A 22,794-nucleotide genomic window follows, 5' to 3' on the forward strand; every position below is an offset into this window, starting at 1 on the left:
TCAAACTCCTGGGCTCAAGCAATCCTCCTGCCTTGGCCTTCCAAGGTGTTGGAACTACAGGTGTGAGCTACTCCACCTAGCGTCTTCCCTTCTAATATACGTTTTGAAGCCTATAAATTTCCCTCGGAGCAGTGCTTTAGTTGCATCCCAGCTTGATGTCATATTCTCATATCTTCTTCTTGTTTTTAAGCTCTAAGTTCCATTCTTCTCTGGTAAACTAAAATATTCAAACACAGTCCTGAATTCCAATTTAAACTATAAAGTTTATCTCACCTTATTCCCAGAATGACTTGGATGTAGATTTTCTGTAAAAAAAAAATTGGAAAGAGTGAAGCTCCTGGGGAGTTTAGGGCTCCTAAATCCTATAGAAGAGAGTCAAAAAGAATAGTTTGATGACTCTTGCCTTTTGTTTTTGATATACATTTTCCAGTGAATGATTTTTTTTTTTTTTGACATAGACTTTTGCGCTTGTTGCCCAGGCTGGAGTGCAATGGCACAATCTCGGCTCATGGCAACCTCTGCCTCCCGGGTTCAAGCGATTCTCCTGCCTCAGCCTCCAGAGTAGCTGGGAATACAGGCACCCGCCGTGGCGCCTAATTTTTTGTATTTTTTTTTTTTTAGTAGAGATGGGGTTTCACTATGTTGACCAGGCTGGTCTCGAACTCCTGACCTCAGGTGATCCACCCGCCTCAGCCTCCCAAAGTGCTGGGATTACAGGCGTGAGCCACTGCACCCAGCCTTAAAAAACACATTTTAGGCCAGGCGCGGTGGCTCAAGCCTGTAATCCCAGCACTTTGGGAGGCCGAGATGGGTGGATCACGAGGTCAGGAGATCAAGACCATCCTGGCTAACATGGTGAAACCTCATCTCTACTAAAAAAAAATACAAAAAACTAGCCGGGCGAGGTGACAGGCGCCTGTGGTCCCAGCTACTCGGGAGGCTGAGGCAGGAGAATGGCATGAACCCGGGAGGCAGAGCTTGCAGTGAGCCCAGATCGTGCCACTGCACTCCAGCCTGGGCAACAGAGCAAGACTCCATCTCAAAAAAAAAAAAAAACCACACATTTTAAAGTTAACAGAAAATGTGCCAACATTGCACCTAATTAGGAGTTCAGAAACAGAAACCACCTGCATGTTGCTTATCTAGACTTATTAAATTTATTTCATGTCACTGTGGTCACTTTTACAGCTGTTTAGACTTATTTTTAATCACATTACTCTTCACAGAATTCACAGAATTCATTAACAAACTAGTATGTTACATCCAAGGGTTCTTAGTAGCACACCGAAATAGAAAAAGAGGCCCACGAGTTGTTGCTTCTGTGTGGAACCTGAGTCTAATTACTTAGACAGATGTCTAGAACATTATTGCTTTATTAGGCCTATTTTTTAAAATAATAAATTATCCCTAGGAAACCCACCCTGCCAGGTGCTCATTCTGTGACTGCTGTGGGTTCACTCAGAACATACCTAACTCGTGGGTACTGAATGAACCACCCACCCATGTACCCTGCTGCTCCAGCGGCTGGAGCAATGCCTCTCCATGCATGTAAACATTTTCTACAGCTTGCCACTTTCCTCCCTGGTCTTGCAGCCAATGGGCTGCAGTCATACATGGGTCTCTATGTAAAATTTAAATTAGACCTAAACAACAGGGTTCAGCAAATGAGGACTAATGCTCCTATAAAAGCCACTGCCCATGCAAGGGAATACACCTGAAGCAACAAAAATATCTTGAGTCTCCAACTATAAGGAATGTCTCAAAGAAAATGTCCTTGACTTAATTATGGTCCAAGGTGGCTGCTTTGCATAAGCTTGTCAGTGACATGAACTTGAAGACTTCCTGGTAGATTTCATGGCTAGGGTTTCTTATTTTGTTCCATATGAGTTTCTATTTTGTGAAAAATATCTTGGAGGTTTTCGCGTGGTCCCCAAAGCTCTGGGGAACCGTGGATACCAGGGATAAGGAACTGGCTTCCTCAGGGTCACTGGCGCTCCGACCGCATTTGGGGCAGGATCCCTGAGAGTGGTGGCCGCGTCAGACTTGGGGGATGGGAGTGGGTGCTGTGTGCAGAATGCAGGCTGCAGTCAGGGCCTCAGTCCAGCTTCTTGTTGTTGTCTGTGTTGTGCACAGAAGCTAAAAAGTCGATTATGAGCTTGGCTGTCTTCCTGGGTCTCTCCATCACTACCGAGTGCCCACAGTTTTCCAGAAGCTCCACCTGGCAGTTGGCAATTGACTTGGCCAACATGTCTGCCCCAGACACATCCAGCACCTGCCAGGCAAGAAAGGGAGCTGGATGATACACAAAGATTCAGACACCCACATGTGCACTCCGTGGACAGAACTTCCACGAAGGTCTGACAGGGGTCAGTGGGGCAGGAGGATGTGAATTTTAGGACCAAGTCCCTTTGGTGTTGGGGCTTGTGGCTTTCTGAATGGAAGTAACCATGATGCCTCCTGTTTTATTCTTCAACTCTGTGTCAGGGGTTGGGCTGCTGTCAGCAATACTGAGGTAGAAAACACATTTTCCTTGCCCTTGAGGAGGTTATGGTACGATGGGGAAGCCAGAGAGCACAGGGGATGAGCAGGGTCGAGGGAAGACCTCATTCCTGAGTCCTGGCAGAGCAGAGAGGGGACAAGGGAGGAGCATTCATGGATGTGGAAACAGCACAGGGTGGGAGATCATGGTGAGTGCAAGGGTCACCAAGGAGCATGGCGGCTGAGACACCAAGCACATGGGCAGTGGAGGTGGCATGGTGGGGAGAAGGGGCAGAAAGGAGGGCACTGCTCCTACAGCCACACAGACCATGGGGAGCCACGGGCTGTGTTAAGGTGAGTGACTTGATCAGGCTGGCCTTGTGGCTGGTTAGGGCAGCCCAAGCTATGGGAAGGATGCAAAAGGGGAAAGCTAATTATCACAAGCTGGGGGCATCTCTTTTTTTTTTTTTTTTTTTTTGAAATGGAGTTTCATTCTTTTGCCCAGGCTGGAGTGAAGTGGCGCGATCTCAGCTCACTGCAACCTCCACCTCCCAGGTTCAAGCGATTCTTCTGCCTTAGCCTCCCCAGTAGCTGGGATTATAGGCACCTAGCATCATGCCTGGCTAATTTTTATATTTTTAGTAGAGATGGGGTTTCGCCACGTTGGCCAGGCTGGTCTCGAACTCCTGACCTCAGGTGATCCACCTGCCTCAGCCTCCCAAAGTGCTAGGATTACAGGCGTGAGCCACAGCACCCAGCTGGAGTTATCTCTTTGAAGGTCCTCTGGGGATCCCCAGAGCTGTGTGTTTCCTGGCTCTAACGTCTGCGGATATGGGGAATGCTTTTCCAACATGAAAGCCAGAACTTTTCCAGGGTTGACCCTTTCCAAACAACTCATTTCCTCTCATTTTCCTCTGGGTCCCCGGCTACTATCCAATCCACCTCCATCTTTTTCCCCAACATCCTCCCTCGGAAGTGGATCCACATTCACTCTCCTTCTCTTTGTTGCCTTTACCTTCAATTCATCCCAGACAAGAGGGCCCCTCCTCCCCATCCTTAACAGCAAAAGCAAAAGCCCCAACAAACTCAAGCATCTTCTGTGTCTTTGCTCTATTCTCACCAACTCAAACTATTAAAACCAAGATTTTCTGCCCACTGGGGAGTTAAGGTAAGAGGATGCCTCAGTCAAGGAACAGAGCACTGCAAGGTGTCCCTGGACCAGGAAAAGGAACAGCTAATGGGGAGCTTAACAGCTAATTCCAGCCAAGGAAATGGAAACCTCTGCCATGTCACTCACTCACAGCTAAGGCTGCCATGGCAACCCACAGAGCAGGAATAACACCCAGCTACTGTGGAAACACCCAGAAGAAACGCAGATGTAGTCAACCAGTGAAAAAAGCATGAAAAAGTAGAAAGTCCCAACTGAGTGTCTTTTTTTTGTTTGTTTGTTTTGAGACAGGGTCTCGCTCTGTTGCCCAGGCTGGAGTGCAGTGGCAGGATCATGGCTCACTGCAGCCTTGACCTCCCGGGCTCAAGTGATCCTCCCACCTCAGCACCCCCCAGGTAGCTGGGATGACAGGTATGCACCACCATGCCCAACCAAAACTGAGTGTCTATCCTGCAGAGAGATCAGAAACCACAACTCACAGGGAAAAATACCCATATGAGCTGCTGGCTTTGGCATTGTTTGCTGGTTAGCATTACAAATCCATTATTCCCCACGGCCACCCAGAGGTATGTGCAACTACTGAACAGCCCCTGATGAGATACACACATCTGTGGGAACCATATCAGCTATTTCCTAGATAGACTATTCATATAAATGGTCAAAATTTTTTCCTGGGCTGGGTGTGGTGGCTCACATCTATAATCTCAGCACTCTGGCAGGCCGAGGTGGGAAGATCTCTTGAACCCAGGAGTTCGAGACCAGCCTGGGCAACATAGTAAGACTTCATCTCTGTAAAAAAATTAAAAATTAGCTGGGTATGGTGGCGCATGCCTGTAGTCCCAGCTCCTTGAGAGGCTGAGGTGGGAGCATTGCTTGAGCTCAGGAGGTTGAGGCTGCAGTGAGCTATGGTTGCACCACTGCATTCTAGCCTGGGTGACAGAGCAAGAACCAGTCTCAAAACAAACAAACAAACAAACCCTCACAAAAAACAAAAATCAAAACCTTTTCCTGCATCGCTTCACACCAGTGCTAAAACTAGGGTGAGGCAAGTGAGGCACTCGCCTGAGGCACAAAATTTGAGTGCCAAAAAACTCATAAATTCAGAGAAAAATATTTTGGTGCAGTATATTTAAAAAACATTAATGGAAAAAGACACACGATGAACAAAACATCAAAATTATAAATACAGATAAGATCTGACCCTGCGCTTGCATGACACATCTCTCTCATCTCACCCTTGTCTTGGGCCTGTTATGCACTATAGGGGTAGGTAGATGATAAGCTGCTGGAGGGCAGGGATCCTGGCTGTCTTGGTCCCTACTGTATCCTCAGGGCCTAATACAGTGTTAGGCACATACTAGATGCTCAATAAATGCCTGTTAACTGGATTAAATGTGTAGTCAGTCAGGTGGTGGGTTTATCCCTTCACTAGTTGGTTTGTTGGCTCAATTTCTCGCTTGTTTGCACACTCACTGAGTACTCTGGGTCTCCTGCATACCAGGTATGGTGCTGGCAGGGAGAAGGGACATAAAGAATAATAGCCTGTCTGTCTCTAGATGGCCCTCCCGCTTTGGTGGACTGAACATAGAGGAGTGATGCTTGAACTGAAGCACGCAGAAACCCTCTCAGGAAGGGCTGCCATGTTTGGGTGTACAGGTTGTATACTGCCCAAATCCATCATTCACATAAATGACAATGCACATGGCTCCCCCTGCAGCTGTGCAGTATAGCAGCCAGCCTACAGGGATCCAAAGAAGAAGGAGGCTGAATTTGGCCTGGTAGGGGCAGGTGCTGTGACACCAAATGTTGATGACAGAGCAGGAAAAGAGCCAATGAGCTTGGGAGGCAAAAGGCTGTGAAATAAAAGACTCCCTGAAGCCTCTGCTATTTGGCCTCTGTCCCAGGGACAGTCCACAAAACACATGAAGGATCTGATCGTATTTATAGCAAGCCCATAGAATGTCAGGCTCTTTTTCTGGACCAAATGGACTTCTGAGTCTGGGAAAAAATTCGAGACCATGCATTGAGGCTACCAACAGAGGCAAAGGGCATGAGCAATCTAATCTAATACCAGCTAACCTAATCATTTTTTTTTTTTTTTGCAATTGGAAGATCACTTGCATACGTATTATTTCATTTGAGCCTCAAAATAACCCCAGTACTAGAAGAGAAACCCTCAATTTAGAGGGGCTGAGTTACTTGCTCAAGGTCATGGGCTGACCAAGGACAAAAACAGGGCTGGAACACAGACTTTCAGACTCCAAGGCCAGTGTCCTCGCTTCTGTGCTGTCTCCACAGGAAGATGGGTTACGGCCTCTTCCTGTTGGCTCCTGAGAGCCCCAAATCACCTTTCGGGATTTTAGAACAACAGAAAGCCTTCACTTCTCTGGCTCTGATTCCTGATCAAATGACTCTCTGCTGGCATAGCCCAGGGCACAAACAAAGCTTCTTTCAGTCCTTTGATGCTACAGAAGAGAGTACATGAGATCCCCTCCTCTCCACGTCCACAAACCCACACTGTGAAACCTTACCATGCCTGGCTCATCTAAGACACCATTACCTCTTACTCTGTGTACACGCCATGGGCACAGCCTGGCTGCTCCTCCCTACTCTCTCCTGCCTGGGCCATTCATGCACTTGTGGGTCTTTGTGGCCACAGCGTGACCTCCTGCCAGTTAAAAATTGATGCATTGGCTGGGCACGGTGGCTCAAGCCTGTAATCCCAGCACTTTGGGAGGCCGAGACGGGTGGATCACGAGGTCAGGAGATCGAGACCATCCTGGCTAACACGGTGAAACCCCGTCTCTACTAAAAAATACAAAAAAAAACTAGCCGGGCGAGGTGGCAGGCGCCTGTAGTCCCAGCTACTCGGGAGGCTGAGGCAGGAGAATGGCGTGAACCCGGGAGGCGGAGCTTGCAGTGAGCTGAGATCCGGCCACTGCACTCCAGCCTGGGCGACGGAGCGAGACTCCATCTCAAAATAAAAATAAAAAAATAAAAAAATAAAAATTGATGCATTTAGGTAAAAGGTATGCAGGTATACTCTGTATTTTATTTTTATTTTTTGAGATAGGATCCTGCCCTGTGGCCCAGGCTGGTGTGCAGTGAAGCAATCATGGCTCACTGCCACGTCCATATCCTGGACTCAAGTGATCCTCCTGCCTCACCTGAGACTACAGGTGCATACCACCATGCTTGGCTACTTTTTAAAAAATTTATTTTTTATAGAGATGGGATCTCACTATGTTGCCCAGGTTGGTCTCGAACTCCTGGGCTCAAGCGATCCTCGTGCCTTAGCCTCCCAAAGTGCTGGCATTATAGGTGTAAGCCACCATGCCTGGCCTTTTTTCAAATTTTCTAGAAGTTTGAAGTTATTTCAAAATAAAATATTTTTTTAAAATAGAAGGAATAAATCTGTTTGGGCTGACATGAAATGATTTCCCAGATACGTACTTCTTTTATATATATATATGTGAATATCATATATATGTACACACACATATATGATCTTATATGCGTAATTATATATATCTAAGCTTTCAAACATGCATCTTAGATGCCAGTGTATCTAGTATATTTGAAAGCTTAGATATGTATAGGTATGCATATATATATACACTATATGTGTGCTTAGAATAGGAGTAGGCAAACAGTGGCTCGCTGCCTGTTTTTATAAATAAAGGTTCACTAGAATACAGCCATGCCACTTGTTTACATATTGCCCATGGCTGCTTTTATGCTACAAGGTCAGAGTTACTCACCCAGGCTGGTGTGCAGTGGCGTGATCTCGGCTCACTGCAAGCTCCACCTCCTGGGTTCACGCCATTCTCCTGCCTTAGCCTCCTGAGTAGCTGGGATTACAGGTGCCCGCCACCAAGCCCAGCTGATTTTTTTGTATTTTTTTAGTAGAGATGCAGTTTCACTATGTTAGCCAGGATGGTCTCAATCTCCTGACCTTGTGATCCACCCGCCTCAGCCTCCCAAAGTACTGGGATTACAGGCATGAGCCACCACGCCCGGCCTGAAGATTTTTTATACCATGTGACTACATGGCTTTGATAAAAATGCTTTTTAAAAATGATTTAAAATTGCCTTTCCTTTTACCAAACCAAATGTTGTTTCTCTCAACTCCCAGAACCCTGCCCACTGTCAACACCGGCACCCAACACAGGTGCCTTCCCCCTTTCTTGACAGCAGCGATCAGCTCACTCCATAAATAATCACTTGTTCTTCCTCAAGGTCGTTTTTCCTCAGAGGCCCTGGTGACCAGCACAGACCACCGCGGGGATGTGTTACATACCTGGTCTTGTTTCCCCCAGATGATCTGCGTCGGAACCTTGATCTTGTCCATGTTCTGATGGAGGGAGTATCTGGACTTCTCACTGACGATTTCCAAAAACACTTGTCAGAAAAGGAAAACAAAGTTAGCACGTGCTGGACTGTGCCTGTGGCATCACCGCGGAATCAAGGGATAGTCACTAGGTCCAGGCCACCACTTCCTCTCTTCAGGGGCCCAAGGAGACATTCAAAGTGTCAGAGATTTAAGAAATAGAAGCCATCCATCCACAGAGCTTCACCTGTAACAAGCTCCAAGCTGAAAGTAGGGCTACTTACGCTTTCGGTAGAAGTTGTTATGAGGGATGCGGACATCGACAAGGCCTTGCAGGATCTAAGGATAAATAACCCAAAGTTAGAGAGCAAGGGAAGACTCATTTCCTCAGGCATCTCACAGCTCTGCGACAATAAATGGGAATGAGGTCCAGCAATTTATCGCACTGTCAAGGTCTTTAGAGCCTGGTCCTCTGAATTCCCATGATGCAGCATACAGTCTAATGGGGAGTTAGGCTTCCAAGAAGCTTTTCTTTTTTAATTATTATTATAAAGGAACTTGGGTAATATAGTGAAGCCGGAGGAGCCCTACAGCATGTTAAAGACACCTGAGATGACCTGACAGCAACTTTAGCTTGAGAGATTCTCTGCTTCACTTAAGATGTAATCAGGACGGGCCGGGCATGGTGGCTCATGCCTGTAATCCCAGCACTTCGGGAGGCCAAGGCAGGCAAATCACTTGAGGCCAGGAGTTTGAGACCAGCCTGGCCAACATGGTGAAACCCCCATCTCTACTAAAAAGATAAAAACTAGCCAGATGTGGTGGTGCATGTCTATAATCCCATCTACTCGGGAGGCTGAGGCAGGAGAATCACTTGAACCCGGGAGGTGGAGGTTGCAGTGAGCTGAGATTGTGCCACTGCACTCCAGCCTGGGTGACAGAGCAAGACTCCATCTCAAAAAAAAAAAAAAAAGACATAATGAGGATGACCACAATATCAAGTAATTAGCTAGTAATATCCAAATGCAGAATGAGTTCCATTAAAAAAAATTAAGCCACTGGGAATGATAGGTCTATTAAACAACGAAGAAATAAACTACTGAGAAGATTCTGGGGAGGGTTCCACAGTCCCACTGGGGAGGGTTCAACAGTCCTTTGTTTATCATTTGACACTGTCTTTGCCTTCCCTGCTGAGGGCTGGTGAGGGCTGCAGCCAATGTGGACAGGCCACATATCCTGGACCTGGGCTACTGACCCAAAAAGGTAGTGGTGGCTGGAAGGAATGCAGTCCTTCTCTTCCTCCTGCCTCAGGACTTCTGAGGTAGAGTACAGGGTTCACCTTAGTGGCTGTACTCCTCTACTCCTCTCCTCTACCTGCAAACAGGTCTGAACTCTTTTTTTTTTGGAGACTGAGTCTTGCTTTGTCGCCCTGGCTGGAGTGCAGTGGCTGCATCTCAGCTCACTGCAAGCTCCGCCTCCCGGGTTCACGCCATTCTCCTGCCTCAGCCTCCCGAGCAGCTGGGACTACAGGCGCCCGCCACCTCGCCCGGCTAGTTTTTTGTATTTTTTAGTAGAGACGGGGTTTCACTGTGTTAGCCAGGATGGTCTCGATCTCCTGACCTTGTGATCCGCCCGCCTCGGCCTCCCAAAGTGCTGGGATTACAGGCGTGAGCCACCGCACCCGGCCCAGGTCTGAACTCTTTAAATGCACTCTCTCAGGAGTCCTGTGCACTGACTGAAAGTGGGGAAGACCCAGCCATGGCTGCTATGGACTAAACCAACCCTCTGGAGCATCACTAGACTCTAACTCATTCAGCCTGGACATGAGGACAATGCCAATTTATTGAATAACAACATTGTGCTCAGCATCAGACATTTTCTTTGTTCAGCTATCCATCCTGTACCCACATATCTATTCATCTTGTATTCATCCATCTTCCACCTTTGCTCAATCCAGCCATCCATCCTGAACCACATATGCATTTGTCTACCTATCTATCCTGCATTCACCAATCCATCCAACCTTCATCTCTGCATTAACCAGATACCCTCCCATCCATCCATCTAACCATTCAGCCATCTATCCATCCTGCAGACCTAAATCATGTGTGCACTGGCACATGAATCAATTCATGCAAAAATCTATCCTGCATCTACCCACCCATCCATTTTCCATTCTTGCATCATCCAGGCATCCTCTCATCCATCAATCCATCCAGGCATCCTCTCATNATTCTTGCATCATCCAGGCATCCTCTCATCCATCAATCCATCCAGGCATCCTCTCATCCATCAATCCATCCAGGCATCCTCTCATCCATCGAGCCATCCAATCTATACCTAAGAGCTACTTCATGCAAGCACTGTGCTAAAGTCTGGGGATAGAACAGGCAATTAAGACAAAGTCCCTAGTGGAAGACACAGACATGCAACCACAACACAATATGACATGGTGGGCTGAGTGCACACATGCTCCTTCTCTCCTAGGAAGGAAAGACTTTTGGAGCTGCCATTTATTTTTCTCTCGGTGTTTTCATATCCCTGACAACCCAAAACATGGAGTTTTCTAAAACACCATTTGGCCACTCTATTCTGGGAAGAGATCAGTGCTGGGAGAAAGGAATGCAACTTCATGGCTAAGAAGGGATTTCAGGGGTGGATCATGCCACAGCATCAGACTCTGGGTGTTTCCTGAGGGACAGGCTATATCTATTAACCGAGCCATGTTCACAACTTCCGAATGGGACCCATTCTCTCGAGTCTTAGGAGGACCCACCCACCCCCAGGCAGGGCCCAGCTCCTACAACAGACGGAGATAATTTGGGGTCACGAAGCCTCAGCCATGGACTCTCCTCTCTTGGTTCTTCACGCCATTTCCCTAGATGACCTCATTCAGGCCCCAAACCTTCAATATTAGCATCTGCTGATGGCTCCAGTGGTACAGCTTCAGGCCAGACTTCCCTCAGCTACACCTTGACCTCTGCACTTGCAGGCCTCACAAGCAACCTGAACTTAACACATGAAAAATGGAGCCCCTGGTATATTCCCCAAACCTGCCCTTGTCCCTCTTCAGAATATACTACCTCTATTTTTGGTTTTGGTTTTGTTTTTTTGAGACAGGGTCTCACTCTGTCGCCTAGGATGGAGTGCAGTGGCATGATCTTGGCTCCCTGCAGCCTCTGCCTCCTGGGCTCACGTGATCCTCTCACCTCAGCCTCCCGTGTAGCTGGAACTATAGGCATGCGCCACCATGCTTGGCTAATTTTTTAAAACAATTTTTTGTACAGATGGGGTTTTGCCGTGTTGCCCAGGCTGGTCTCGAACTCCTGCACTCATGCAATCCACCCACCTTGGCCTCCCAAAGTGCGAGCCACCATGCCCAGCCAGGAAAAAACTACCTTTATCCATCCAGGACCTCAAGTGCTGGAAGTTACCTGTGACTCCTTCCCTTTCCCCAGCCCCCATTTCCAATTTGCCTGTACATCCTGTCCATTCTTTCTCAAATCTCTTGTTTCCATTGCTACCACCCTAGTCTACACCACCATCATCTCCAAGGCATGATAGTTCCCAGATGGGTTCCTCTGTTCCATTTGGGCTCTCCTACAATTCTTCAGTGGTCCTATTATACTTAGAAAAACCCCTGGCTCTTTTCCATAACCTATAAGGTCCTACAGGATCTAGTCCAGCATTTTTCAAAGTGGTTCTTGGGAGTCCAGGAGGTCAAACTACTTTCCTAATACTCAATGTTACTTGCCTCTTCACTTACATTCTTTCAAAAGTACACTGTTTTTCAGAGCCTATAAAATGTGGGATGATGTCCTGGTTCTTGGCTACTGGAATGAGTGCTTGTACATTTATTGCATTTTAGAATCTTCTGAGTTTTCATTTATTTTCTTTTATTTGTATTTAAATAGATATGGGGTCTTGCTATGTTGACCAGGCTAGTCTTGAACTCCTAGTCTCAAGCAAGCCTCTCATCTTGGCCTCCCAAAGTGCTGGAATTATAGGCATGAACCACCACACCTGGCCTGAGTTTTAATTTCTAATATGGTAAATATTAATAATAAATATAACCCCTATAAATAAAAACTCTTTGGGTTCCCCAATAATTTTTAAGAGTATAAGGAAGATAGGTTCCATGATGGCCAAATAGGAATAGTTCTGGTCTGCAGCATCCAGTGTGATCGATGCAGAAGATGGGTAATTTCTGCATTTCCAACTGATGTACCTGGTTCATCTCACTGGGACTGGTTGGACAGTGGGTGCAGCCCATGGAGGGCGAGCCAAAGCAGGGCAGGACATCATCTCATCCGGGAAGCACAAGGGATCGGGGTATTTCCCTTTCCTAGCCAAGGGAAGCCATGACAGACTATACCTGGAAAAATGGGACATTTCCACCCAAATACTGCACTTTTCCCAAGGTCTTAGCAACTGGCAGACAAGGATATTCTCTCCTGTGCCTGGCTCGGCAGGTCCCAGGCCCACGGAGCCTTCCTCACTGCTAGCACAGTAGTCTGAGATCGAACTGCAAGGTGGCAGCCTGGCTGGGGGAGGGGCGTCCACCACTGCTGAGGCTTAAGTAGGTAAACAAAGCAGCCTGGAAACTCGAACTGGGCGAAGGCCACTGTAGCTCAGCAAGGCCAGCTGCCTCTAGACTCCACTTGTATGGGCAGGGCTTAGCTGAACAAAAGGCAGCAGACAACTTCTGCAGACTTAAATGTCCCTGTCTGACAGCTCTGAAGAGAGCAGTGGTTCTCCCAGCATGGCATTTGAGCTCCAAGAAGGGACAGACTGCTTCCTCAAGTGGGTCCCTGACCACCGTGTAGCCTACCTGGGAGACACCTCCCAGTAGGGGCCAACTGACACCTCATACAGCTGGGTGCCCCTCTGAGACGAAGCTTCCAGAGGAAGGATCAGACAGCAATATTTGCTGTTCTGCAGCCTCCACTGGTGATACCCAGGCAAACAGGGTCTGGAGTGGACCTCCAGCAAACTCCAACAGACCTGCAGCTGAGGGACCTGACTGTTAGAAGGAAAACTAACAAACAGAAGGAATAGCATCAATATCAACAAAAAGGACATCTACACCAAAATCCCACCTGTAGGTCACCAACATCAAAGACCAAAGGTAGATACAACCACAAAGATGGGGAGAAACTAGAGCAGAAAAGCTGAAAGTTCTAAAAACCAGAGCACCTCTTATCCTCCAAAGGAACACAGCTCCTTGCCAGCAACGGAACAAAGCTGGATGGAGAATGATTTTGATGAGTTGACAAAAGTAGGCTTCAGAAGGTCAGTAATAACAAAGTTGTCCGAGCTAAAGGAGCATGTTTGAGTCCATCACAAGGAAGCTAAAAATCTTGAAAAAAGGTTAGACAAATGGCTAACTAGAATAAACAGTGTAAGGAAGACCTTAAATGACCTGATGGAGCCGAAAACCATGGCACGAGAACTTCATGACACACGCACAAGCTTCAATAGCCGATTTGATCAAGTGAAAGAAAGGGTATCCGTGATTGAAGATCAAATTAATAAAATAAAGTGAGAAGACAAGGTTAGAGAAAAAAAGAATAAAAAGAAACAAACAAAACCTCCAAGAAATATGGGACTATGTGAAAAGACTAAATCTATGTTTGATTGGTGTACCTGAAAGAGATGGGAAGAATGGAACCAAGTTGAAAAACGCTCTTAAGGATATAATCCAGGAGAACTTCCCCAACCTAGCAAGGCTGGCCAACATTCAAATTCAGGAAATACAGAGAACACTACAAAGATACTCCTCAAGAAGAGCAACCCCAAGACACATAATTGTCAGATTCACCAAGGTTGAAATGAAGGAAAAAATGTTAAGGGCAGCCAGAGAGAAAGGTCGGGTTACCCACAAAGGGAAGCCCATCAGACTAACAGCAGACCTCTTGGCAGAAACCCTACAAGCCAGAAGAGAGTGGGGGCCAATATTCAACATTCTTAAAGAAAAGAATTTTCAACCCAGAATTTCATATCCAGCCAAACTAAGCTTCATAAGTGAAGGAGAAATAAAATCCTTTACAGACAAGCAAATGCTGAGAGATTTTGTCACCACCAGGCCTGCCTTACAAGAGCTCCTAAAGGAAGCACTAAACATGGAAAGGAACAATTGGTACCAGCCACTGCAAAAACATGCCAAATTGTAAAGATCATCGACACTATGAAGAAACTGCATCAATTAACGGGCAAAATAACCAGCTAATATCATAATGACAGGATCAAATTCACACATAACAATATTAACCTTAAATGTAAATGGGCTAAATGCCCCAATTAAAAGACACAGACTGGCAAATTGGACAAAGACACAGACTGGCAAATTGGACAAGACCCATCGGTGTGCTGTATTCAGGAGACCCATCTCACATGCAGAGACACACATAGGCTCAAAATAAAGGGATGGAGGAAGATCTACCAAACAAATGGAAAGCAAAAAAAAAAGCAGGGTTGCAATCCTAGTCTCTGATAAAACAGACTTTAAACCAAAAAAGATCAAAAGAGACAAAGAAGGCCATTACATAATGGTAAAGGGATCAATTAAACAAGAAGAGCTAACTATCCTAAATATATATGCACCCAATACAGGAGCATCCAGATTCATAAAGCAAGTTCTTAAGATTAGACCTACAAAGAGACTTAGACTCCCATACAATAATAATGGGAGACTTTAACACCCCACTGTCAATATTAGACAGATCAATGAGACAGAAGGTTAACAAGGATATCCAGGCCTTGAACTCACCTCTGCACCAAGCAGACCTAATAGACATCTACAGAACTCTCCACCCCAAATCAACAGAATATACATTCTTCTCAGCACCACATCACATTTATTCTAAAATTGACCACATAATTGGAAGTAAAGCACTCCTCAGCAAATGTAAAAGAACAGAAATCACAACAAACTGTCTCTCAGACCACAGTGCAATCAAATTAGAGCTTAGGATTAAGAAACTCACGCAAAACCACACAACTACATGGAAACTGAACAACCTGCTCCTGAATAACTACTGGGTAAATAACAAAATGAAGGCAGAAATAAATATGCTCTTTGAAACCAATGAGAACAAAGACATAACATACCAGAATCTCTGGGACACATTTAAAGCAGTGTGTAGAGGGAAATTTATAGCACTAAATGCCCACAAGAGAAAGCAAGAAAGATCTAAAATTGACACCCTAACATCACAATTAAAAGAACTAGAGAAGCAAGAGCAAACAAATTCAAAAGCTAGCAGAAGGCAAGAAATAACTAAGATCAGAGCAGAACTGAAGGAAATAGAGACACAAAAAACCCTTCAAAAAAATCAATGAATCCAGGAGCTGGTTTTTTGAAAAGATCAACAAAATTGACAGACCGCTAGCAAGACTAATAAAGAAGAAAAGAAAGAAGAATCAAATAGACACAGTAAAAAATGATAAAGGGGATATCACCACCAATCCCACAGAAATACAAACTACCATCAGAGAATACTATAAACACCTCCACACAAATAAACTAGAGAATACAGAAGAAATGGATAAATTCCTGGACACATACACCCTCCCAAGACTAAATCAGGAAGAAGTTGAATCTCTGAATAGACCAATAACAGGCTCTGAAATTGAGGCAATAATTAATAGCCTACCAAGCAAAGAAAGTCCAGGACCAGATGGATTCACAGCCAAATTCTACCAGAGGTACAAAGAGGAGCTGTTACCATTCCTTCTGAAACTTTTCCAATCAATAGAAAAAGGGTGAATCTTCCCTAACTCATTTTATGAGGCCAGCATCATTCTGATGTCAAAGCCTGTCAGAGGCACAACAAAAAAAGATAGTTTTAGACCAATATTCCTGATGAATATCAGTGTGAAAATCCTCAGTAAAATACTGGCAAACCGAATCCAGTAGCACATCAAAAAGCTTATCTGCCACGATCAAGTTGGCTTCATTCCTGGGATGCAAGGCTGGTTCAACATACGCAAATCAATAAATGTAATCCATCACATAAACAGAACCAATGACAAAAACCACGATTATCACAATAGTTGCAGAAAACGCCTTTGACAAAATTCAACAGCCCTTAATGCTAAAAACTCTCAATAAACTAGGTATTGATGGAACATATCTCAAAATAATAAGAGCTATTTATGACAAACCCACAGCCAATATCATACTGAATGGGCAAAAACTGGAAGCATTCCCTTTGAAAACTGGCACAAGACAGGGATGCCCTCTCTCACCACTCCTATTCAACATAGTGTTGGAAGTTCTGACTAGGGCAATCAGGCAAGAGAAATAAATAAAGGGTATTCAGTTAGGAAAAGAGGGAGTCAAATTGTCCCTGTTTGCAGATTACATGATTGTATATTTAGAAAACCCCATCATCTCAGCCCCAAATCTCCTTAAGCTGGTAAGCAACTTCAGCAAAGTCTCAGGATACAAAATCAGTGTGCAAAAATCACAAGCATTCTTTACATCAATAACAGACAAACAGAGAGTCAAATCATGAGTGAACTCCCATTCACAGTTGCTACAAAGAGAATAAAATACCTAGGAATCCAACTTGCAAGGGATGTGAAGGACCTTTTCAAGGAGAACTACAAACCACTGCTCAATGAAATAAAAGAGGACACAAGCAAATGGAAGAACATTCCATGCTCATAGATAGGAAGAATCAATATCGTGAAAATGGCCATACTGCCCAAGGTGATTTATAGATTCAATGCCATCCCCATCAAGCTACCAATGACTTCCTTCACAAAATTGGAAAAAACTACTTTAAAGTTCATATGGAATCAAAAAAGAGCCTGCATTGCCAAGACAATCCTAAGCCAAAAGAACAAAGCTGGAAGCATCATGCTACCTGACTTCAAACTACACTACAAGGCTACAGTAACCAAAACATCATGGTACTGGTACAAAAACAAATATATAGACAAATGGAACAGAACAGAGGCCTCAGAAATAACACTACAGATCTACAACCATCTGATCTTTGACAAACCTGACAAAAACAAGAAATGAGGAAAGGATTCCCTATTTAACAAATGGTGCTGGGAAAACTGGCTAGCCATATGTAGAAAGCTGAAACTGGATCCTTTCCTTACACTTTATAGAAAAATTAATTCAAGATGGATTAAAGACTTAAATGTTAGACCTAAAACCATAAAAACCCTAGAAGAAAACCAAGGCAATACCATTCAGGACATAGGCATGGGCAAGGACTTCATGACTAAACCAAAAGCAATGGCAACAAAAGCCAAAATAGACAAATGGGATCTAATTCAACTAAAGAGCTTCTGCACAGCAAAAGAAACTGCCATCAGAGTGAACAGGCAACCTACAGAATGGGAGAAAATGTTTGCTATCTACCCATCTGACAAAGGGCTAATATCCAGAATCTACAAAGAACTTAAACAAATTTACAAGAAAAAAACAACCCCATCAAAAAGTGGGCAAAGGATATGAACAGACACTTCCCAAAAGAAGACATCTATGCAGCCAACAGACACATGAAAAAATGCTCATCATCACTGGTCATCAGAGAAATGCAAATCAAAACCACAATGAGATACCATCTCACACCAGTTAGAATGGCAATCATTAAAAGGTCAGGAAACAACAGAAGCTGGAGAGGATGTGGAGAAATAGGAATGCTTTTACACTGTTGGTGGGAGTGTAAATTAGTTCAACCATTGTGGAAGACAGCATAGCAATTCCTCAAGGATCTAGAATTAGAAATGCCATTTGACCCAGCAATCCCATTATTAGGTATATACCCAAAGAATTATAAATCATGCTACTATAAAGACACATGCACATATTATGTTTATTGCAGCACTATTCACAATAGCAAAGACTTGGAACCAACCCAAATGTCCATCAGTGATAGACTGGATTAAGAAAATGTGGTACATATATATCATGGAATACTATGTAGCCATAAAAAGGATGAGTTCATGTCCTTTGCAGGGACATGGATGAAGCTGGAAACCATTATTCTCAGCAAACTGTCACAAGGACAGAAAACCAAACACCATGTTCTCACTCATAGGTGGGAAGTGAACAATGAGAACACTTGGATACAGGGCAGGGAACATCACACAATGAGGCCTGTTGGGGGGTGGGGGGCTGGGGGAGGGATAGCATTAGGAGAAATACCTAATGTAAATTATGAGTTGATGGGTGCAGCACACCAACATGGCACATGCATACTTACATATCAAACCTGCATGCTGTGCACGTGCACCCTAGAACTTAAAGTATATTTAAAAAAAAAAAAGAGTATAAGGGGTCCTAGCCAGGCACAGTGGCTCACACCTGTAATCCCAGCACTTTGGGAGGCCAAGGTGTACAGATCACGAGGTCAGGAGTTTGAGACCAGCCTGACCAACTTGGTGAAACCCCATCTCTACTAAAAATAAAAAAATTAGCCAGGCATGGTGGCGGGCACCTGTAATCCCAGCTACTCAAGAGGCTGAGGCAGAAGAATCACTTAAACCTGGGAGATGGAAGTTGCAGTTTGCCGAGATCATGCCACTGCACTCTAGCCTAGGCAACAGAGCAAGGCTCCAGTCAAAAAAAAAAAAAAAAAGAGTATAAGGGGTCCTAAGATTTTTTTTTTTTAATTGAGTATCTCTGATTTAGCCCCTGCCTCCCTTTCTAACTCCATCTTGACCATTCTCTTATTCTTGGAGCTCCAGCTACCCCAGCCTCCTTTGTCTTGAATATGCATGTTTTTCCACCTCTGCATATGCTGTCCCTCAAAGAGGCTTATCAAAGCCACCCCTGCCTCCCTGTATTCAATCACTACACCATCTTCATTTCCGCTATAAAACTCATGACCACTGGTAATTCATTGTTTACTTGTTATTGTCTGCCTCCCTGCACTGGACCGTGTCTGCCCAGGGACCTTCTTGTCTGTATTGACCACTGTGCCAGCACAGTGCCCGAAGTGTTGCAGGCACTGCAGAGACACTTGTTAAATATATACAGAAGAGGACAAGGAGTCAATGAGTAGGTGAAGGAGGGAATACGTGCAGGGAGCTGGTACTCGCCCCCGGGCCTCTGGGGAAGGTAGTTGTGTCGCTGCTGCAACCACGTTACCTGCTGGGGCACCTTGAAGCGGACATAGGAGCAGAGCTGAAGCATTTCACTCATCTCTTCTGGGGTAGACGGGATCAAGGGAATCTTCTCCACAGCGGCAGAGTCCTGCAGTTCTTTGAGCCGTTGTACGAATTGATTATCAGTTGAGTACTGCAGGCCTGTGGGATTCAAACCCAAATGGCTTGATGATACATCCACCTTCTTACCAACCCCCATTTTATATAGGGAACGTCCAACAGCAGCCCAGAGTTAATATATTTCAGGTTTATTTCATGAGTAGATTTCTTTTTTGTTGGTACTGCCATCCTTGCTCAAATCAAAACCACACTGAGAAACACACAAAAAAATCCTTCCACATATTTCAGGGACTGGTTACTCACACTGTGGTCCATGGACCAGGAGCATCAAAAGCCCACAAGAAATGCAGACGCTGCCCCTCCCTGGCCCTCTTGAACCAGAATTTGCATTCTCACAAGTTACCAGGGGATTCATATGTATGATAGAATTTAAGGAGGGTTAGCCTAGAAGACAACTTGCCTGATTACATTTGATTGTTGACAGGAAATGTGAGGAAATACATGACCGGAAGAAAACATAGGGCTGGCATGAATGACACTCCTTCCCTTGGCCTGGACCCACATGGTACTCTCTTATTTGGGGTCAATGACAAAACACAGGGGGACTGGGAGGCTTCCGAGCTGTCCCTTGCTTTAGGGCAGCAACCCTGCTGCCTTCTCCACAGTTGCTCTTCCTCTAGGAGAGCAAAATTGAGATTTCTCATTATCTCCCATCACCTTAGGGCATGACATGAGAGTCCACAGAAGCTGATGCTATGTATGCAAGAGGGCAAAACTAATTTTCACTTCCAGCATGGAACAAATTTCTAGGCATTTAGCTTAGCCAAATAATTAGTTTTATTTTTTAATTTTTTAATTTTTTTACTTTGTTCTGGAATACATGTGCAGAACATGCAGGTTTGTTACATAGGAATACTTGTGACATGGTGGTTTGCTGCACCTATCAACCTGTCATCTAGGTTTTAAGTCCCACATGCATTTGGCATTTGTCCTAACGCTCTCCCTTCCCGTGACCCCCACACTCTGACAGGCCCCAGTGTGTGATGTTCCCCTTTCTGTGTCCCTGTGTTCTCATTGTTCAACTCCCACTTATGAGTAAGAACATGTGGTGTTCGGTTTTCTGTTCCTGTATTAGTCTGCTGAGAATGATGCTTCCAGCTTCATCCATGTCCTTGCAAAGGACATGAAATCATTCTTTTTTATGGCTACATAGTATTCCATGGTGTATATGTGCCACATTTTCTTTATCCAGTTTATCATTGATGGGCATTTGGGTTGGTTCCAAGTCTTTGCTATTGTAAATAGTGCTGCAATAAACATACGTGTGCATGTTAGACTTTTTTTTTTTAATTTTATATTTTTGTAGAGATGGGGGTCTCCCCTAGGCTGGTCTTGAACTCCTGGCCTCAAGCAATCCTCCCCTCTCAGCCTCCCAAAGTTTTGGGTTTACAGGTGTGAGCTTCTCGCCCAGCAAAATCTAGCAAAGAGCTAGATTTTACAAAGAAAGGCAGTAGCATCAGTAATATTGATTGTGATGCAGAAATCCACACTTTATAAATCTATGTCCAGCAAATCCTTTAAATCTAACATGAGTATGATGTATGGCTTTCATGACGCCATGAAGCAGATGACATTATCTTTTTCCTCTCTCTTCAAAACTAAACCTAGGTTAGACGTCACTTGGTATCCTGGACTGGATCCCAGAACAGAAAAAGGACATTAGTTGAAAAACTAAATGAAATCCAAATAAAGCCTGGAATTTAGTTACCAGTAATATACTAATGTTGGTTTCTTAGTTGTGACAAATTTACTGTGGTAATATGAGCTATTAATGGGGAAACTGAGTAAAGGTTATATGGGGCTCTCTATACTCTCTCTGCAACTTTTCTGTAAATTTACAATTATTTCAACATTTTTAGAAAGTTTATTTTAAAACTCTTGGTAGAATATAATCTTGAATTTATTTCTACTTTTTAGTTTTCACATACAAACTTAATTTTCAATTTCCAATTGAAATTCGGATGTAAATTTTTTCTCTGAGCAAATGAACCTATACTTGAAAAAGTCAGTTAGATTTTACCTCCTGTAAGTGATTTAAAATCTAAAAACCTTGCATGGATGCTGTTCCTTCAATTCTCAAACTTATTATTATAAGATCAAATTATTTCAGATATGATACTTGAAAAAAAGAGAAGAGAAGACTCTTTAGTGTCTTCTCTTCAATTTCAATGTCCTTAACATATCAAAAATGATTAGCTTTCAGAGTGGCAGAAGGATTTTAAAGGTCAATTTAGTTAAGTTTCAGTAAAAGTCATTAAATGTTCAATTCATGGCTGGATTCTAGTTGAATCATACAGAGGAAGTAGAAGATATGAGTCATAAAAAGGAGGTAGTAAATATGCAAGGACTTCCAAACATTACAGCTTGGGTTCTGGAGTCAGGCAGCCTGGGCTCTGTTCCTATTGTGGTTCTGGCACTAATGTAATTTCTTTGTGCCTCAATGTTCGCATTTATAAAATAGGCATAATATCTTGACCTGGATGGTAACTGCATATGCAAAATGTCATTGAGATGTGCATTTAATTTGGACAATTTACTATGTATAAATAATACCCCAATAAAGCACCAAAGGGAGAGGGAGAGAGAGGCTGGGTGCAGTGGCTCAGGCCTATTCCCAGCACTTTGGGAGGTGGAGGCAGGCAGATCATTTGAGGTCAGGAGTTCAAGTGATTCAGGCCAACAGGATCCTGGCCAACAGGATTCAAATTTGCCTGGCCAACATTGCAAAACCCCACCTCTGCTGAAAAGACAAAAAGTTAACTGGGCATGGTGGCACACGCCTGTAATCTCAGCTACTTGAGTGGCTGAGGCACAAGAATTGCTTGAACCTGGGAGGTCAAGGCTGCAGTGAGCCGTGATCGCGCCACTGCACTCCAGTCTGGGCAACAGACTCTGTCTCAAAAAAAAAAGAAGAGAGGAGAGAGAGGGAGAGAGGGAGATAGAGGAGAAAGAGAGAAAACATGATTTTTATCTATTATATATTATAAATACAAGTCTGAAGACTTACAGAAGAAAAATAAATTCAGAAATCCAACTTCAAATGGTAATATCTAAGAACATGTTACACTTCACATTGACATATGTACATGTAATAACAGAGGAACTAAAGTTTGATTTTTTAAAGATCTTATTATAATAAATAAACATCTCTCAATTTTTACCAAAAAAGGGGAGGGGCATAATTATAGTACCTTTACCTCTCAGGGCTACTGCAAGAATTAAATTCATATAAACAGCTTAGGTCGTAAGAGCCCAATAAATGTTGGATGTTAATAGTAACATTATATTTCAAAGTATGTGCTGCAAAGCACTATATACATTTTAATCAACCACCTCAAATTCCGTTTTTTTTTTTGTTTTTTTTTTTAAAGGTTTACAGGCATGAGCCACTGTGCCTGGCCCCACCTCAAATTCTTGGTGTAACAAGGCTGGCTCTATATTTTCAAAATCAGTCTGGTTATGATTATGATTATATAACTATTGGTTGGTTAGAGTTATCAGTAAAACACTGCATATCTCTCAAGCATACATCAAAAAGATGATTCTAAAAAACAGTCATAGCAGA

General features: G+C 44.1%; 1 protein-coding gene across 2 annotated transcripts in view; it reads right to left on the bottom strand.

Moving 5' to 3' along the window:
* Positions 1 to 1,132: 1,132 nt before the first annotated feature.
* The window catches only part of ABHD6 (abhydrolase domain containing 6), a 55,685-nt gene continuing 34,023 nt past the window's right edge, over positions 1,133 to 22,794 (bottom strand). For both annotated transcript variants that reach the window (XM_025377120.1, XM_025377122.1), the window contains 4 exons: positions 19,093 to 19,250; positions 8,261 to 8,315; positions 7,947 to 8,047; positions 1,133 to 2,272 (listed from right to left, as the gene is read on the bottom strand). In XM_025377120.1, coding sequence (XP_025232905.1) covers positions 2,096 to 2,272; positions 7,947 to 8,047; positions 8,261 to 8,315; positions 19,093 to 19,250 — 491 coding nt within the window. In that variant the 3' untranslated portion in view covers positions 1,133 to 2,095. The remainder of the gene's footprint in view (positions 2,273 to 7,946; positions 8,048 to 8,260; positions 8,316 to 19,092; positions 19,251 to 22,794) is intronic.

Source organism: Theropithecus gelada, chromosome 2 (assembly GCF_003255815.1).
Source record: "Theropithecus gelada isolate Dixy chromosome 2, Tgel_1.0, whole genome shotgun sequence".
Classification (NCBI taxonomy): domain Eukaryota; kingdom Metazoa; phylum Chordata; class Mammalia; order Primates; family Cercopithecidae; genus Theropithecus; species Theropithecus gelada.